At 43.0% G+C, this 18,756-nt stretch overlaps 2 protein-coding genes across 6 annotated transcripts in view; one reads left to right on the plus strand and one right to left on the minus strand.

The window, feature by feature from the left end:
- The window catches only part of EIF2AK1 (eukaryotic translation initiation factor 2 alpha kinase 1), a 40,289-nt gene extending 31,232 nt beyond the window's left edge, over positions 1-9,057 (plus strand). For 2 of the 3 annotated variants that reach the window (XM_075899503.1, XM_075899502.1), the window contains 4 exons: positions 341-461; positions 598-677; positions 4,971-5,204; positions 8,670-9,057. In XM_075899503.1, the coding sequence (XP_075755618.1) occupies positions 341-461; positions 598-677; positions 4,971-5,204; positions 8,670-8,801 (567 nt within the window). In that variant the 3' untranslated portion in view covers positions 8,802-9,057. The remainder of the gene's footprint in view (positions 1-340; positions 462-597; positions 678-4,970; positions 5,205-8,669) is intronic. The other variant, XM_075899504.1, reaches the window with a different exon arrangement.
- Positions 9,058-10,556: 1,499 nt separating this feature from the next.
- On the minus strand, positions 10,557-18,746 carry AIMP2 (aminoacyl tRNA synthetase complex interacting multifunctional protein 2). 3 transcript variants are annotated; one of them, XM_075899507.1, is made up of 4 exons: positions 18,595-18,746; positions 14,447-14,653; positions 13,648-13,879; positions 10,557-11,095 (listed from the first exon to the last, which is right to left on the minus strand). In XM_075899507.1, exons 1-4 carry the CDS (start codon positions 18,607-18,609, stop codon positions 10,710-10,712), a joined length of 840 nt encoding a protein of 279 aa, XP_075755622.1. In that variant the 5' UTR covers positions 18,610-18,746; the 3' UTR covers positions 10,557-10,709. The 3 variants fall into 3 exon arrangements, with proteins under 3 accessions (XP_075755622.1, XP_075755621.1, XP_075755623.1); XM_075899506.1 differs by having other exon boundaries at positions 18,481-18,665; XM_075899508.1 differs by having other exon boundaries at positions 14,447-14,649; positions 18,481-18,621.
- Between the last annotated feature and the right edge of the window lie 10 nt (positions 18,747-18,756).

Genomic DNA, 18,756 nt, shown 5'->3' on the forward strand with positions numbered 1-18,756 from the left:
CTTCCCCCCTAAGGCTATAGGCTTGTATTTTTTTTCCAATGTTAAATTTTTTATTTTTGTTCACTCATGTTTTTCTCTTTAGAGTCTCTGGTGTTTCCTCTCTACCCCTGACAGTGTTTACATCATCTTCTGATATAATAGCATTTGTGAATTTCATTTTTGCTCTCTTTTATGAGGTCATTAATGTAGATGTTAAAAAATTAATAATTATTCTTATTTGGTTTTATCCTGCTGAAGACTACTAGAAATATAACAATTTGTAAAACTTGAAATAGAGAAATATTACTTCAGAATACTTATTTTTTTTTAAGTGAGATATTAATGCAGCCTATTTTTGTAGCCCAGAAATATCTTTTTACATGGATCAGACCGCCACGTGAAAATAGGAGATTTTGGACTGGCTTGCAGAGATATTATACAGGAAACCCCAGACCACTGGTTAAAGACAGAGAAGATAAATGGTAATTGGGGAAAAAAACCATTGTTTTCAATTAAAAATTAGCAGGGCATTATTGAAAGAATTAATGTTTAAATTATCAGTTTTTATAGATGAAATTGGAGACACTGAAGCAATTTAAATTCCATTTATTTTTTTAGGGCTACAACATACTTCAGGAGTGGGTACTTGTCTGTATGCTTCACCAGAACAGTTGCAAGGATCTCACTATGATTTCAAGGTAGTGACAATTTTTTTCCCTATACAATTTTAGGCTTTGTCTACACTACCATATTTTATCACCAAAACCACCTTTTGGTGACACAACAGTGAGAGCATACACACTGCAATGCCACTGTTGTTGGAAAAAATGTCCCGTTACAGTGACAAAAAACTTTCACCCCGGGAGTTTTTTCTTTCCTCTTCCCATATTTGATGACAAAGAGCCAGTGTAGACACTGCTGTATATTTTGTCACCAGACAGCTGTGTGTGCTGCTCCATTTGGGGAACAAAGAGCAAATAATTGGACTGCTCCTGTTCTGACCTACAATAGGAACACAGTGGCAGACAGACTGTTGCTGCAGGGGGAGAGGGACATACTGTACTGACATTTCTCAGCAGGGGGAGAACAGCGCTACCTATGATATTGAGAAGACTATTGGAGAACTTGGAGGGAATCTCAAGATGTGATCAGTTTTGCCTTCCCACAACATTGCACTGTGGGATACATACCCACAGTGCATTGCTCACAATTATGATGATTGTGTCCTTAGTGTGTAGGCATGATCAGTCAAGAAGGAGCAAGCATGAATGCCCACTGGCAATTTTTGTTTTGTTGAAAAAATGTGGTAGGGTAAATATAACCTTAAAATACTTTGGTACAAAGAACTATCTGCCCAGCATTTGTTATTTCAGGCATACTTTCTTTGAGGTAAAGGTAGTGATTACCATTTTTTTAATCAATACACCTTTTTTTTTTTTAAAGAAATTATATGGCTATGGTCGTTTTAAAGTTTAGTTTTAACAGCAACATTTCTTTAAAAAGAAAAGATTAAAATGAATAAACTTCAATGTAATGAAACAAATATATATTTCTTTTTTAAAGGAATGCTGGTTACAGTTAGTAGGAACAAAACTCTATGCTGAGCAGTTATACTGTAGCTAGTAAAGCTACCTCGCTTGTTAAAGAAATAAGACAGAATATCTTATTGCCTCTTTATAAAATCATGGTACACCCACATCTTGAATACTGTGTACAGATGTGATTGCCTCATCTCAAAAAAGATATATTGGCATTGGGAAAGGTTCAGAAAAGGGCAACAAAAATGATTAGGTTTGGAACGGGTCCCGTATGAAGAGAGTTAAAAAAAAACTTGGACTTTTCAGCTTAGAAAGGAGGAGACTAAGGGGATGGGATAGATAGAGGTCTATAAAATGATGACTGGTGTGGAAAAAGTGAATAAGGAAAAGTTATTTATTTATTCCCACAATGTAAGACCTAGGGATCACCAAACAAAATTAATAGGCATTAGGTTTAAAATAAGGATGTTAAATATTGAGTAATTTACTAGTCGAGTAGTCGATGGAATTTCCATTGACTACTCGATAGGCATTTCTGCATTCCTCATTTGAAATGTACAAGAGCCCCTGCAGTGGGGCTCTTGTACATTTCAGGAGGAATGCGGAACTCCATATGCAGCCCTAGGCCAGCAGGAAGTCCTGCTCATTGCAGGCTGCACACAGGCGTGCCAGCTTTGAAATGTACAAGAGACTCTTGTGCATTTCAAAGCGGAAGCACCTACATGAAGCCTGAGGTCAGTAGGGGACTCAGAGTCCCACGCTGACCCCGGGCTCCATGCTGTGCTGCTGCTTTTAAATGCCACACGGAGCCTGGGGTCAGCCAGAGACTCCCTAGCTGACCCAGGGCTCTGCGCAATTTGAAATGCTGCGCTGGAACCCAGGGTCAGCTGAGCAATCCCCAGCTGACACGGGGCTCCACACGTTGCTGCCGCTTTGAAATGCTGTGGCGGTGTTTCAAAGGGGCAGCACCGCAAAGCTGACCCCCAGGCTCCAGCAGTGCTGCCCCTTTGAAATGCCACTGTCGGGGGGCTCGCCCCTGTCTTGGGGTTGCCACCCCCATCCGGGGCCTAATTCGGCCTGTCTGAGTCTAGCTCTCAAAGTACACTGCCCCCCTCTTAGGGGAAATACGGCCCACTGGCCTAGTCCACAGTTTTCAGGCCCAGCGGCCTAGTCCACAGTTTGCAGGCCCAGCGGCCTAGTCCACCGTTCAGGGTTTGTTACCCCGGTCCCCACTTGCCAGGGTCTCAGGCAGCAGGGGTAGGGGGGTCTGGGCCCTCCCTCTCCACTGGACCCCGACCCAGGGCCCTAGTAGTTTCGGGTGGTTCCCACCACTGGCTCAGCGGGGGCTCCTCCCCGCAACACCCCGAGCCCTCAGGGGCTTCTACAGCTCCCTGCCCTGGGTCGCTTCCTACCCCCTGCTCGCAGCCTGCCGCGGTCCCACCTGTCGGCGTCGGTAGACGGGCTGTAGTGGTCCTCCCCCGGCAGCCACAGAGTTGGCGGAGTCCGGTCCGGTGCTCGGGTCACGGGTGGTCGGTCGGCGGCTCCGGCGTTGGGGCCGAGCCCGGCGGAGGCCCGGCAGCAGCACGCTCAGCTCCCTTGGCGCTTCCCTCTCTGGCCCGCGGTTGCTAGCTCCTGCTCGGGTCGCAGTCCGCCCCTTCTGAGCAGGCCAGCAGCCTTTTGTACCTTTGCTCCCTTTGGAGCATGCCCAGTAGGGCTGTGTGGGTGGGGCCTTCTCCGCCCCCGGCCCCAGGTGGTTTCCCTGGGCTTGAGTGCGGGGCGGGGCCGCCCCGTCACAGCCACCTTGGCGTTTCAAAGGGGCAGTGCCACACAGAGCTCGGTGTGGGCTCCATGCAGCACTGCTGCTTTGAAGTACTCCTTCCCCCTTCCCACTTTGCTGCCTCTATCTGATAGAGGCAGTAAGGGGGAGGGAATCAACTAGACTGTCTGATATGCTTTTACTTATCGGGATAGTCAACTAGTCCTTAACATACTTTTGTTTTGTTTTAAACTAAGGATGTTTTTCTTCACTCTGTGCACAGTCAACCTGTGGAACTCGATGCCATAGGATGTTGTGAAGACTAGGACTTTAACAGGGTTCAAAGAAGAGCTAGATAGTCATGGAGGTTAGGTCCATCAATGGCTATTAGCCAGGATGGGTAGGAATGGTGTCCCTAGCCATTGGAAATGGATTACAGGAGAGGGATCATGTGATGATTACCTGTTGTGTTCCCTCCGTCTTGGGCATCTGCATTGGCTGGCCACTGTTGGTAGACAGGATACTGGGCTAGATGGACTTTTGGTCTGACCCAGTATGGCAGTTCTTATGTACTAATTGCTGTGATATAGGTTTCCGTCATACCTTTTTCTTTTGTACCTCCTGTGATGAATAGTGATAGAAATGTAGCCGTGTTAGTCTGGTGTAGCTGAAACAAAATACAGGACTATGTAGCACTTTAAAGACTAACAAGATGGTTTATTAGATGATGAGCTTTCGTGGGCCAGACCCACTTCCTCAGATCAAATAGTGGAAGAAAATAGTCACAACCATATATACCAAAGGATACAATTAAAAATAAATTTCTGCTGATACCATTATTGGACCTAACCAAGTGAGTTAGTTATAAGATCAAGAATACATATTCCTGCACATCCAGAAATATAATTTATGCTATCATGTAGCAAAAGTGTCTGTCTGCTTTGTACATTGGCCAAACGTCTCAGACACTTCGCCAAAGGATCAATGCCCACAAAACAGATATTAGGCAGGATCACAAAGAAAAAACAGTTTCTTGCCATTTCAACCAGAAAGGACACGTCTCAACGACTTAATTACCTGCATCCTGCTTCAGAAGCCTTTTAAATCTGCACTTGAAAGGGAATCCTCTGAACTGTCATTCATGCTAAAATTCAACACTCTACGCGTCGGTCTCAACAAAGACGCTAACTATCTTACCCATTACAAAGATAGCTTCCCCAATTATCACCTCTAATACCATTAGCTCACAGACATTTACCTTTCCCCACCTCTAATACCATTAGCTCACAGACATTTACCTTCCCCTCCCCCCCCCCCCCGCATCCTCTTCTGTTCTGAAATGTGATTTGTCCTTTTCATATGTGTTCATTTTTTTAAATTGTATCCTTTGGTATATGTGGTTGTGACTATTTTCTTCCACTATTTGATCTGAGGAAGTGGGTCTGGCCCATGAAAGCTCATCATCTAATAAACCATCTTGTTAGTCTTTAAAGTGCTACATAGTCCTGTATTTTGTTTCTCCTGTGATGAGGTAGTTTGTGTATACTAATCCTTACATTAGCAAGGTGCCAGTCTGTTACACTTTAGGATGATGCTGTGTTCAGCATTCTGTAGTTTCCTAGAAATCATGTACAACATTGAAAATGTTATTTTTACTACAAATAACTGCTTACCTTTTAATTTTTCCCCTCTTCCAGTCAGATATGTACAGTGTGGGTGTAATTCTTCTAGAACTTTTTCATCCATTTGGAACAGAAATGGAAAGAACCAAGATTTTGACAAGCTTACGAAATGGCCATGTTCCTGGTTCTTTTAAAAACAAATGGCCAGTACAATACAAGTACGTTAAGTTGTTAACCAGTGAGGTATCATCACAGAGACCAACTGCTGCTCAGCTTCTTGAAAGTGAACTGTTTAATAATACAGAAACTGTAAGTTATTATTTCTAACAGCCTTCAGTTTAGTACAGCATTAAAGAAAACATACATCTGAAAAAATGCATTTATGGATCTTGCAAAAAAAAAAAAAGATTGCATTGTGCTGACACAATTCTCCCTCTTCCTGTTTGCATGCACCCTTAACCCTCTCTTCTATTTTTACAACATAAAGAATGGTTTGAATGATAGAACAAATGTAGTGCTTTTCTGATTACTGTGCTTGGGACCATTGCATGAGGAAGGTTTAGCAGCAGTGTTTTTAATCTTGAGTGGTTGATAAATATTGGTCTAGAAGTACTGAACCTATTTTCATTGTAGCATGTTATTTTGTAAAACTTGATTTAATATAAAATTAACAATTTTATCTGCTTCTCTGAAGACATTTCATAGGATTCTCTCTACCTGCATCACAGAGCCTGCCATGATCTCCCTTACCACTTTAGAATTTTGACCTTTGAATTACCCAAATGCTGGTTCAAAGGCTGTGCTCTAGCCTCAGAAGTCCCAGAACATTTTCCCCCAATCTTATTTAAAAAGTTGTCTCCAAATTTTGGGATTTGCTCCCTGGCTAGCCTCCTTGGGGTTGGAGGAAATACCACACCACCTTCCTATGCCCCCATTCCTTTTCTACTGCCAAACCAGCACTACCTCCAGCCCCATCTCCTCCCTCATCCCAACAATCAAGAGGAGCTGAGCAACTTTAAAACTGTAAATCCTGGAAAGTACTTCAAGCCAAGGTTACATTAGCACCTCCAGTTTCAACGCCTATATCATAGAATCATAGAATCATAGAATAATAGGACTGGAAGGGACCTCAAGAGGTCATCAAGTCTAGCCCCCCGCCCTCAAGGCAGGACCAAGCTCCACCTACACCATCCCTGACAGATGTCTATCTAACCTGTTCTTAAATATCTCCAGAGAGGGAGATTCCACCACCTCCCTTGGCAATTTATTCCAATATTTGACCACCCTGACAGTTAGGAATTTTTTCCTAATGTCCAATCTAAACCTCCCCTGCTGCACTTTAAGCCCATTACTCCTTGTCCTGTCCTCAGAAACCAAGAGGAACAAATTTTCTCCTTCCTCCTTGTGACACCCTTTTAGATATTTGAAAACCGCTATCATGTCCCCCCTTAATCTTCTTTTTTCCAAACTAAACAAGCCCAGTTCATGAAGCCTGGCTTCATAGGTCATGTTCTCTAGACCTTTAATCATTCTTGTCGCTCTTCTCTGTACCCTTTCCAATTTCTCCACATCTTTCTTGAAATGTGGCGCCCAGAACTGGACACAGTACTCCAGCTGAGGCCTAACTAGTGCAGAGTAGAGCGGCAGAATGACTTCACGAGTTTTGCTTACAACACACCTGTTGATACAACCTAGAATCATATTTGCTTTTTTGGCAACAGCATCACACTGTTGACTCATATACAACTTGTGGTCCACTATGACCCCTAGATCCCTTTCCGCCATGCTCCTTCCTAGACAGTCGCTTCCCATCTTGTATGTATGGAACTGATTGTTCCTTCCTAAGTGGAGCACTTTGCATTTCTCTTTATTAAACCTCATCCTGTTTACCTCTGACCATTTCTCTAACTTGCTAAGGTCATTTTGAATTATGTCCCTATCCTCCAAAGAAGTCGCAACCCCACCCAGTTTGGTATCATCCGCAAACTTAATAAGCGTACTCTCTATCCCAATATCTACATCATTGATGAAGATATTGAACAGTACGGGTCCCAAAACAGACCCTTGAGGAACTCCACTTGTTATCCCTTTCCAGCAGGATTTAGAACCGTTAACAACAACTCTCTGACTACGGTTATCCAGCCAATTATGCACCCACCTTATCATGGCCCTATCTAAGTTATATTTGCCTAGTTTATCAATAAGAATATCATGCGAGACCGTATCAAATGCCTTACTAAAGTCTAGGTATATGACATCCACCGCTTCTCCCTTATCCACAAGGCTCGTTATCTTATCAAAGAAAGCTATCAGATTAGTTTGGCATGACTTGTTCTTCACAAACCCATGCTGGCTATTCCCTATCACTTTATTACCTTCCAAGTGTTTGCATAGGATTTCCTTAATTACCTGCTCCATTATCTTCCCTGGGACAGACGTTAAACTGACCGGTCTATAGTTTCCTGGGTTGTTCTTATTCCCCTTTTTATAGATGGGCACAATATTTGCCCTTTTCCAGTCTTCTGGAATCTCCCCTGTCTGCCATGATTTTTCAAAGATCATAGCTAAAGGCTCAGATACCTCCTCTATCAGCTCCTTGAGTATCCTGGGATGCATTTCATCAGGACCTGGTGACTTGCTGACATCTAACTTTCCTAAGTGACTTTTAACTTATTCTTTGTGAATCCTATCTTCTAAACCTACCCTCTCTCTGCTTGTATTCACTACGTTAGGCACACCTCCAGACTTCTCGGTGAAGACCGAAACAAAGAAGTCATTGAGCATCTCCGCCATTTCCAAGTTTCCTGTTACTGCTTCTCCCTCCTCACTAAGCAGTGGGCCTACCCTGTCCTTGGTCTTCCTCTTGCTTTTAATGTATTTATAAAAAGTCTTCTTGTTTCCCTTTATGCCTGTAGCTAGTTTAATCTCATTTTGTGCCTTTGCCTTTCTAATCTTGCCCCTGCATTCCCGTGTTGCTTGCCTATATTCATCCTTTGTTAGTTGTCCTAGTTTCCATTTTTTATATGACTCCTTTTTTATTTTGAGATCGTGCAAGATCTCCTTGTTAAGCCAAGCTGGTCTTTTGCCATATTTTCTATCTTTCCTACACAGCGGAATTGTTTGCTTTTGGGCCCTTAACAACGTCCCTTTGAAATACTTCCAACTCTCCTCAGTTGTTTTTCCCTTCAGTCTTGCTTCCCATGCGACCTTACCTACAAGTTCTCTGAGCTTATCAAAATCTGCCTTCCTGAAATCCATTACCTCAATTGTGCTGGTCTCCCTTCTACCTTTCCTTAAGATCATGAACTCTATTATTTCGTGATCACTGTCCCCTATACTGTCTTCCACTTTCAAGTTCTCAACTAGTTCCTCCCTATTTGTTAAAACCAAATCCAGAACAGCTTCTCCTCTGGTAGCTTTTTCAACCTTCTGAAACAGAAAGTTGTCTCCAATGCAGTCCAATCAACTGTGCTATAACAGAGGGGCAGTGCAGATTCCATCACTAGCAAGGGGCAGATGTAATAGGAAGTTTGTGCATCAGTGCTTTAAAACATAAGCCACTTTTAGACCTGTCAGGGAAAAAAAACAACTATCTCCTAGTGCTGTCAACTAATGCCATACCTGTCATCATTGAATTTTGCATTTCTTCTTTCTGTTGTAAGTTAATTTTTCAAGGGAGGAAACATTTCATGAGCTTGGTATATTAGCTACTGTAAATTAAATTTAAGAGGGATCCTTCCACATGACTTTTCTTAATCTGACTTTTGCTTTCAGGTTATTTGTAGTCTACAACAGAAGGTGATGCAGCAAGAGGAAGAAATTGAAAAGCTTAAAGAGAAAATAAAACTGCTTTCAAAAGAAAGAGAGAGAGAAGATAGGCACAAGAGTCTTGGTTCTCCTGTTTAAGTGGAGCATCAGCGATTGTATATACAGGAGTTTAATGTACCTTATAAAGTTTTTTTATATAAATGTCAAACCCACTTTCTTCTTGTGTTTCTACTTTTTGTCTTTCAGGCATATTCTTATACCCTGTAACAGGGGTGTCCAAACTTTTTTCAAAGAGGGCCAGATTTGATGAAGTGAACATGTGTGAGGGCCGACCATTTTGCCTGACATTCTTTGAACCATTAAAATTAAATGCAAATTAACTATTTTATGCAAAGTTTATTGCAAACGGCATACTTTTCATTTCGTCACATGGATGACAAATCTAAACAGGTGTTAAATCACTCTGCCTTTCATATCTGAAGGCCAGATGAAAAAAAAATCCAGGAAGCTGAAATATATGTCAGGAACATTGTAAAGTACATTACATATTATTGGTAATAAAGGTTGTCTGTCAACTTTTAAGTTAAAAAAATATGAACAGGAACATAACACCAAGTATATATGTTGTGTCCACATATATTTATAACTGATTTAGACCAACTGACATTAACTGAGATTTTACAATGTATTCATCTCAATACATATGGATTCGTTGGGGGCCATAAAAGATAGATATTGCCAAATTACCTGTGGGGCCGTATTAAACCGGAACACGGGCCGCAATTGGCCCGTGGGCCGGACTTTGGACATGCCTGCCCTATAAGGTGTGGCTTATTTAATTTCACCTAGGAACTGCAGAAGTTGCCATATGTAGGACCCTTAAATTATCTATACATCTTTTACAGTGAGTCATTTTATTCAAGAAATCCTCCTAAACAGTTAAGAGCTAGGGCCACCAAATTTGATTATGTAGCTTCCTCGGACATTAACTTAAAGCAAGGTCTGGGTTTGGTCATGCCAGGAAAGTGTAGTGTCAGGACTGAGGTGGAGAGCAGTTCTACTGCAGTGACTACTGATGGCAGCTGCACCAGTTAGATGGTGGCCTGCTACAGACAGGGCTCAACCTGCTGCCACAAAAAGTGTGAGGGAGCCCACGTCCACCCAGGAGCCACCCCCCACGGCAGCCTGCAGGGGAGGGAAGTGGAGCTGCTAGAGGTCAGGACCAGTCCACAGAGCTTCTCTTCTCTCCTCCCCCCCCCCCCTTCACCAGACTGCAGGAGGGAGGTAGGTAGATGTAAGGGGGCTAATGGTCCCCTGGAACAGCTGCCAGGCTCTCCCCCCCCCCCCCATGGACAGACTGCAGGATGGCTGCTCAAGGCAGCCCTCTGTACAGCCCACAAACTGCCAGTGCTGCCCTGGCCCCCCAGGAGGAGCAGTCGTCTAAATACTGCATACACATATTCCTTTTATTTATGACTTAATCCTGAGCACTATAAATCTGCTAGTATCTTAAAGTAGCATGACCTGGCTTTGTAGCAGGTAGAAAGAATTCTGAATACAAACACTCCATAACTAGATTGCTAAAGAAATGCATTAGGTGTTGGGACTGCCTGGGCACTGGTACATGACATGGGATCACAGTCCTGCTGAGGCTTGGCCTAGACATGCCTCCATCAGGGGAGGAGCTAATTGGGCTAAATTTTGAAGGACACTATGAATCTGTACGATGGGTCATAATTGTCCCTGACCCAGATTTGGCCATGCAGGTGCACAGCTGAACTGTGACCCAAGAGGACTGAGTCCTCAATACTTACATCCCCTGGCCTAATTTACAGCTGTACCACCACAGGCAATTATTGGTGAATTTTAGTCTCATACAAATAAGATTACCAGTTAAAAGGCAATTGTGAATTATCTTTATTGGTATAAGATTTTACAACTGCTGTTAAGAATTCAGTCAATAACTTGCACTAAAATACATTTTAGAGACTTTCACAACCACCACACCAGGAATGAGGTGGAATAAGATTACAGAAGAGCACATACTTATTTTAATAGTTTAAGGGCACTGCTGAAAGGTGCCAAATTCTCACAAGACTTCATCCATTTCTGTACATTGGCTGGAACAGCGTTAGAGCTACTTGTCTGTTGAAGTGCACACCATCCAACAACATCTGCTACAGTGAGTTCATTTCCTCCCAGCCAGGGAGTCTTGCCAAGGGTAGTGTTCATGGAGCGCAAGACTGCTGCTTTTTCTTTATTGCTGCCTTCCTTAAGCTGAAAGATGGCTGTATCTACCCAACTGTCGATCAGAGTTGAAGTGACTACATTATGCTTCTGGCCAAACAAAGAGAACAAAAATCTAGCAATATTTCCTTCTCCTTCAATGGGACACATGGTCTGAATACTGAACTTCATTTGGGGCTTGGGAACTGAAATTAAAAAAAACAAGAACTTTTGGCACCAAACGTTTACATACAGGAAAAAAAAGATTCATTAGAAGTGGGGAGAACTTACTGAGTACTGTATCAGTAGGCAAGCATGAACAGGCCTTCCTCTAAAGTTTTCCCAATATGATCCTATTTTCAGTTACTTATAACTTGTCCTGTTGGGCTGACCATTTCCATGCTGTATGTATGCCTCAGTTTCAAGGGGTTGGTTTTGCCTTTGCCTTTTTTTTTTTTAAATCACCAATTCCAAAAATGAATCTAGTAACAAATACCTTTGGCCTCGTACGTTTAGCCTATCTTTCCCCTCACTACCCAGTGCTATGGAGCAGGGACCTGAGTTTTGGAAAACAGGAAGGCTTTTGCTGTGACAATACATCCAAATTTGGCTAAGTTCTAAGCCTTTGAAAGAGTCCACATGCTCAGAGATTTAACAGCTGAATTATTTGAAGCAGCATGTCCTAAGCATTCTGCAGTTTGAGGCTGAGCAGAATTTTCCCCCACAGTGACCCCTGAACTGTGCTGAGGCCAAGAATGTGCCTACAAACTGATACCTACTCTCTTATGCGCTCAGTTGGGCCACGCACTACAGAGTGCCAATGGTTAAGCAAAGGCTCATTTGCCTTTTTCCTACTAGACCACACTCCTCTCCAGACAGCCCAAAATGACATCCATTATGCCTGAGTTCTCCCTCACAAGCAAGGCGTCACATTCGATCACATTCCAGGGCTGGTACAGAAACAACCATCACCTCCTCCTACTGCTGCTATCAGTTACTTCATAAATTCTAGTGGCACAAACATTTGTGGTGTAACGTTGATGTAAAGATTTCAACTCCAATTAGGCAGGGGCTCAAGATGGTGGTATACAACAGTGTTCAAGGGCTTTTGTGTGTGTAATTTTTTTTCTGCAACCTTTATTCAGCTTCCTTGTACATATGATAGTCTTTAATGACATGATCAAACTCCACGCCCCCTCTCTCCTCCCCCCCAGGATCCCTTCATTCTGTACTCAATGAACAAAAGTCAGGGTTTTTTCCCCCCCTCAATTTCCTTTTGACAGCACTTTGTGCATGCCTAGATGTGTCTTGTTCAGTTGTATCTGCTACTCTGGAAGGAGCTTCTATATATATGCTCTTCCTCAGCTAGACAAACATATACCAGTAAGGGCAGCAACAGGTTAAAACGGCAGTTAAGCATTCCTCAAACGCATTTTAACATTTCTTGTGAAAACAGAAAAGTGAGTTGAATGGTGCTCTTGAGCATGCCTGAAAGACCCTTAAAAGATGGTGAACAGAAATTGTTTTGGAACAGGGCATTTAAGACTGGTCAAGCTCACAAAAATGAATTTTGGCAAAGTACGTGTTAGGGATGTTAAAATGGATGTAATTACTGTTCAGTGCATGATCCTATGCCTGCCTTACTGCATACTATTCAAGACATCTCTTAAAAGCAGAATAATTTCCTTGTAAGATTTTCTGTGGTGCTTAATGCTAATAGCTAGTGCTTACACAAATGAGTTTCTCAACAATGCTGTGACTGAGGTGGTATAGAAAAACTAAAGATAAGAGATTAAGATCAGAAGTATCCACTAATTTCGGGTGTCCAATTTGGTGTTTAGGGCCTGATTTTCTAGTGTTCAAAGAAACTCCCAGTGACTTCAGATGCATCTGAGAGCATTAAGCACATCTTCAAATCAGAACTAGGGATGAGAAAGTATAACCGTGTATACAATTAACTAATGAGCTTGGGTTCATCAGCTAATGTTCATGGTGACACACAGGCTCCCACTACACACAGGGAGACAGCTTAAAAGCCAGTTCCTCATGCACATCGGTTTCAGGGAGGCTGACCGCTCCCACCCCACCCACCATACTGCTGCCTCTGATACTGGGAGCCGCCACACAGGAAGTCTACATCAGCCCCACATGTAACAAATGAAATTTTCAGCAGTTACATGGTTACTTAATTATATCCATTTTAACATCCCTAACACGTACTTTGCCAAAATTCAGTTTTACAAGCTTGATTAGTCTTAAAATGCCCAGTTTCAAAACAATTTCTGTTCACCTCCTTTAAGGGTCTTTCACGCATGCTCAAGAGCACCACTCAACTCACTTTTCTGTTTGCCCAAGAGATGTTAAAATGCATTTGAGGAATGCTTAACTGCCTTTTTAATCTGTTGCTGTCCTTACTGGTTTATGTTTGTCTAGCTAAGGAAGAGCATACATATAGAAGCTCCTTCCAGAGTAGCAGATGCAACTGAACAAGACACGAAGGCATGCACAAAGTGCTGTCAAAAGGAAACTGAGAAAAAAAGCCCTGATTTTTCTTTGTTAGTAACTTTTGGAATTACTTGTAGCAATGGAAGGTATAATATTCACATGGAAGTGTAATTTTTTTCAAATTGAATCACTCTTTAAATTGTGTTCATCTAAAGCGTGTGCTTGAAATTAGAACTACAGAAATTTAGAACTTCCTCAGTTTAACCATTAGCAAGCCAACATTTCCTTTCTGTAAGTTAGATGTCATTCTTACCATCCTTCCAAATGAGAGTAAAGCCCAACTGGTACTCGTGACGTGATTGTTTTTTAGTCTGTTCACCAAAGCATTTCAAAAGGTTTTCTGGCACGTATTTTACTGATGAATGTGTATGAACAGTGGATAAAATCTTATAGCGCTCACACAGCAGACCGTGCAGTACTAACAGTGACAATGGAGGTAGAGAAGGGTTTGCATTGATGACAATATCTTTCAGAGCACCATAATCCTGCATGAAAAATAAATATTTAGCACATGTTAATGTGTAACAACTCATTGCACGGCAAAGACATTCAATAAGTACATTTTGGTGTAGAACAAGACATTTATCTGGCCATATAGTTGTACATTCTAAATATTCTAGTATTCAGTTTAATTTTAACATTTACAGTATCTGCTCAAGCAACTTCCTTGCCAAACAATATTTCTAAAATTTTTAAAAAAATGCTATGATTAAAAACCTGGTTCTAGCTAAACACCAAAGTAAAGAGTCCATTAATTTCAGCATCATTAGGGCCATAATTTCAAGATAACCAAATTCTAAAATGGACTAGTTTATCTGACCGTTTCAAATAACCCAAACTGAACTGTTTTAGTTTTAAAGAGCAGTAAAAGTAGGTCTTCTGTACGTATCAGTTTTAAGCATCCCAAATTTTACTCAGCCTGCAGTATTTTCCCCTTATTAAAATTTGAATGCAATGCTAATAAGCTAACTACTTATCACAGTTAACCAATTACCTTTCATGCAGAGGTAACAGAAGATACGTATATTGATAATCTACAAGTCTGTACTTGCCTTCCCAAGCATTGAATCTAAGTCTGCTGTGTTTGCAGTCAAAGGAGCATATTCATCAGCTTGGATTATATTAGTTACATCAAAATCAGCATCTGGTGTTTGTATCATCTTTGAGAGCCCATCAACAGCAGCTTTAAGTTCATACAATCGTTTTAAAATATCTTCTTGGCGAGATTCAAGTGCTAGAAGTGATGGATCAACCTCTTCCTAGAGCGAAAGCATTAGATTAATTTTCATTTAAACCTAATACAGCAACACAATTAGTGCATATCATTAACTGTGCAAAAGTCTCCACAAGAACTTATTTTCACACGTCACATCACACCTTTCATTTTACACCATTGACAATTTTTTTAAAATATCCTTAAGCAAATTCTTAAGCTTATTAGGCTATGTCTACACTGGGGAGGTTTGGCACTGGGGAGGTTTGGTTGCCAAAAATGAAAAGTGGCCAAATCAGTTTTTCTGTCACTCGCTGGACATTTCATGGCCACATTGTTAACAACCCATTGACAGAGGAAAGCAATGTGGGCAAGCATCCCAAAGTGCAGAGTTGTGGGAAGGCAGAGCTAATCCCTGCACTTTTTGGGATTCCTTCCTAGTTCTGTGAGCAATGTCAAAGCAGCACATCAGTCTCTTCAGCCCTCCCCCTGTATCAGCAGTTTGCCTTGCTGCTGTTTTTCTAGTGCAGGTCAGAACAGAAGCATTATAATGATTTGTTCTTTGTTCCCCAAATGGAGCCACTCACTTAGCAGTCATATTGTTCCCAAAGTACTGAAAGGGGAGAGGCACATGCATGCAAGGTAGCAGAGATCCCAAAACACTGAGCAAAGCCATCAGGGTAGGCATTGTGGGATACTAGTAGAAGCCAGTTCTCTTGACAAAAGAAACAGCAGAGTCCACACTAGCTCTTTGTTGACAATAAAGGGAAGGGAAAGACAAGTCTCTCCCAGGGATGGATTTTTTTTAAATCACCAAAACTGGGAGTCTTCTCTCCCATCCCCCACCAAAAGTGCCACTGTAGTGTAAATGCTCTCCCTGTTTTGGTGACAAAATATGCCAGTGTAGACAAGGTCTTAGTAATCTATGTCACTTCTAATGACTAAGTGAGCAGATGACTGTGAAATGATATCCCTTACTCAAACAGCTTCCTGAACTCCTATTAGTTAACATTTCTTAAGTTATTTATTAAACATTTTTGATACACATATTGACTAGGAAGGTTAAGTAGTGTGTAATTCATTACTTGTATAGTTGACAAAAAATTTGTTGACTACATGATTAAATCGATAAGGGCTCTGCTCTGCACTAAAATTAATTTAGGAGGTGGGCAGGCAGGTGGTCTGGCTCAGCCCTGGCTTGTACCGGGTCCCGGGAGCTACACTCACTGTGGTTCTGCAAAAAAAAGTAATTTAGGAGCCAGGCAGCTGTTTTATTGGGAGGGGGGAGGGAGGGGCACTCCACAGCGGGGGCAGCTCCTGGGATCATGTGCTAGCAGACCCAGAGACGGGCTGCCTGTCCTCGTGACTCCTAAATTACTTTCCCTGAAGAGATGCAGTGGGGACTGAGCCAGGACTGAGCTATGCTGCTGGTCAGCCCTCTAAAAAAATGTACTGGTCGGGGGTGGGGTTGGGAGAGAGAATGCCTCAACAGTATTAAACAATAAGCTTTGCTTATTGATTTAATCGTTTAGTCAGCTACACTATTACATCCCTAATGTTGACAGCTCCATTCCATGACAGTGATTCCAAAATCTAATCAAAACCTTTTTTAAACTGTAAATCTATATATAAGAATTCAAAATAAACCTTAAGGACCTCATGAATAGAGACACCTAAGGAATCAAGAATGACTTGCCAGCCATTTAACTTCAACACAAGCAGTGACTTTCAGACTGATAAAACTCATGCGGAAGTTGTAGTATCAAAAAGCTTTAAAAGGAAAGTGAATTCCAGTTCTCAAACATAAGGCTTGTGAATCAGATCTGGTTCTTTCCAGACCTGGTACATAAACATGAGCAAAGTATTTTACCCATCTGTGGTTCAATTTCCTTACAGTAATATAGGGGACAATACTTATCTTTGTGAAGTACTTAGGAGAACCTTAAAACAGTGTCAGTAAATGTTAATATAAAGCAAGATATGCAAGACTGATTCATGTTAATTTTTTGAATCAAGAATATTATGGATTTAAACAAGCACCAAATGTCAAAAGGCAGCCAATACAGCATATAATAAAATACTTTGGTGCTGAAGGCAAACACCTAATTGTGTATTGTGTTAGGTGTACTCGGCCCTTAATTCTTCCAAGTAGGAGGAATGAAAGCTATTTTAGTACTAAAAGTGATTGACTGATTTTTAATTCACACCTGATGGTATTTTAATGCTAGTGGGTACACCAAACCTAATAGCTATTTTTGTAAAAAAATCAGAGCTATTTTAAGTAAGTGTAGTAATACTGCATTTCAGTAAGGGACGTGTAAACAGACTGAGTGAGGTACAGTATATATAGACTAAATTTTTTTCCCCCACTGTGCAGCACATTGAAATGTTCCCTCATGAACCATCTGCTCCTTCATACAAGCACCATCCATAACTTCCCGGGTCTGGCTATCAAAATATTTAAATCTCTCAATCATTATATTTATTTTACATTGTCCCATTTTTAATATGCCACAGATTTTTGCATTAATTCACAACTGCTTTGTAGAAGTTGGGGAAACTGAAGGGTCAAGCAACTAGACAGGAAGAGATGGAAATTTTGGCACAGGGTTTAAATGCAAACTGTTTTGAGCTCATGGGTACAGCACTTAATAAAATAATCAACAAATAGATTACAATGTTCTTCGGACTGAAGAAGTGGGTTTTGCCCAGGAAAGCTTATGATGCTATCTCTATATATTTCTGGTTAGTCTCTAAGATGATACAGGATCATTGTTGTTTTTTTAGTTTTTTGTTACAGACTAATAGGGCTACCCCTCAGACTTCAGGACAACAATGCCATGTATCAGAGGGGTAGCCGTGTTAGCCTGAATCTGCAAAAGTGGCGAGGAATCCTGTGGCACTTTACAGACTAACTGAAGTGTAGGAGCATAAGCTTTCGTGGGCAAAGACCCACTGTGTCAAATACATCTTGCAGTGGGTCTTCGTCAGATGCAAGATGTATCTGACAAAGTGGGTCTTCGCCCACGAAAGCTTATGCTCCTACACTTCAGTTAGTCTATAAGGTGCCACAGGACTCCTCGCCACTTTACCAAGGCCATGATTACCTTCACAGCCAGAAAGGCACGTCACAACACCTTAATCTAAAAAAAATAAAACAAACTGCAACAGTTTTCTGCCAAAAGTCCAGGGCATGCCCTAGAACCTTCCCTATGGCCCCACTACCCCCTGAAGACTTTACGGAAAGCACAGGTTCCACAACACTCAGTGTTCACACAATCAGACAGGGGTGGAGGCAAACTTCACTGCCGACAAAAGAGGGGCGGTCTCACACGGGCGGGTGTGCCGGGACAAGCTGCACAAGAGAACAGCTTCCCCGACGTGACCCCGGGAGGCAATGGCTGGCTCCCCCGGGTGCCTGAACTCAGGAGACCCGTCGGGCTTCCCTGGTGGCCGGGGCGTCCAGCGAGCAGCCTCCTCGCCCAGCCACACACAGACACATCGCGGGGTGAACCCCTAGGTGCGGACTCCTCGGCAGGCGGCGGCAGGGGAATTAGGCTCCGCTGCCAAGCCTCAGTTTTCTACCCGCACGGCGCCACGTGGGGACGGAGCCGGGTCCCTCCCTGAGGGCAAGAGCCCGCAAGGCCCAACTCCGGAGGCTGCTCACACGCTTCCCGTGAGGGAGCGGGGCCGGCCTCAGAGGGCAAGAGGGGCCGACCCCTCCCGGCGTGGGGACGCGGCTGTGACGCACCCTGCCTGCCCCAGAAGAAGCCGCCGTCCCACCCCCATCGCTCCGAGCCGAGCTCCCCTCACCAGCCTCCATTCCGCCCGCGTGCGGCGGCCGCGCTCCTCCGGAGCCCTCCCCGCTCCTACCTGGTGCGGTGGCGCAGCGGCCGCCGGGCCGCAGTGCAGGTTGTGCAGCCGGTACATGCAGGTGGGGAGCTGCTCGGCCCGCACCGCGCTAGGCCCCCCGTGAAAGGGCCTCACCTTGTACATGGGCATGGCGGCGCGGCAGCCGCGCACCAACGGCCGGCCCACTCTCTGACTGAGTCAAGCCACCGCAGCAGGCACTAGCCCGGAAGGTGCCCCGCCCACCTCAACCTGTCCTCCATTGGGCCGCGGACCGGTCCCGCACGCCGTAGCACACGC

The sequence above is a fragment of the Pelodiscus sinensis genome, chromosome 16 (genome assembly GCF_049634645.1).
Source record: "Pelodiscus sinensis isolate JC-2024 chromosome 16, ASM4963464v1, whole genome shotgun sequence".
Classification (NCBI taxonomy): Eukaryota; Metazoa; Chordata; order Testudines; family Trionychidae; genus Pelodiscus; species Pelodiscus sinensis.

Coding starts and splice junctions, on each gene's coding strand:
- AIMP2 (XM_075899506.1), bottom strand. CDS start 18,609: ATGCCCATGTACAAGGTGAGGCCCTTTCACGGGGGGCCTAGCGCGGTG. Junction 14,654..18,480: donor CCGCTGCGCCACCGCACCAG/GTAGGAGCGGGG, acceptor CTTTCGCTCTAG/GAAGAGGTTGATCCATCACT. Junction 11,096..13,647: donor TACTCTCATTTGGAAGGATG/GTAAGAATGACA, acceptor TTTTAATTTCAG/TTCCCAAGCCCCAAATGAAG.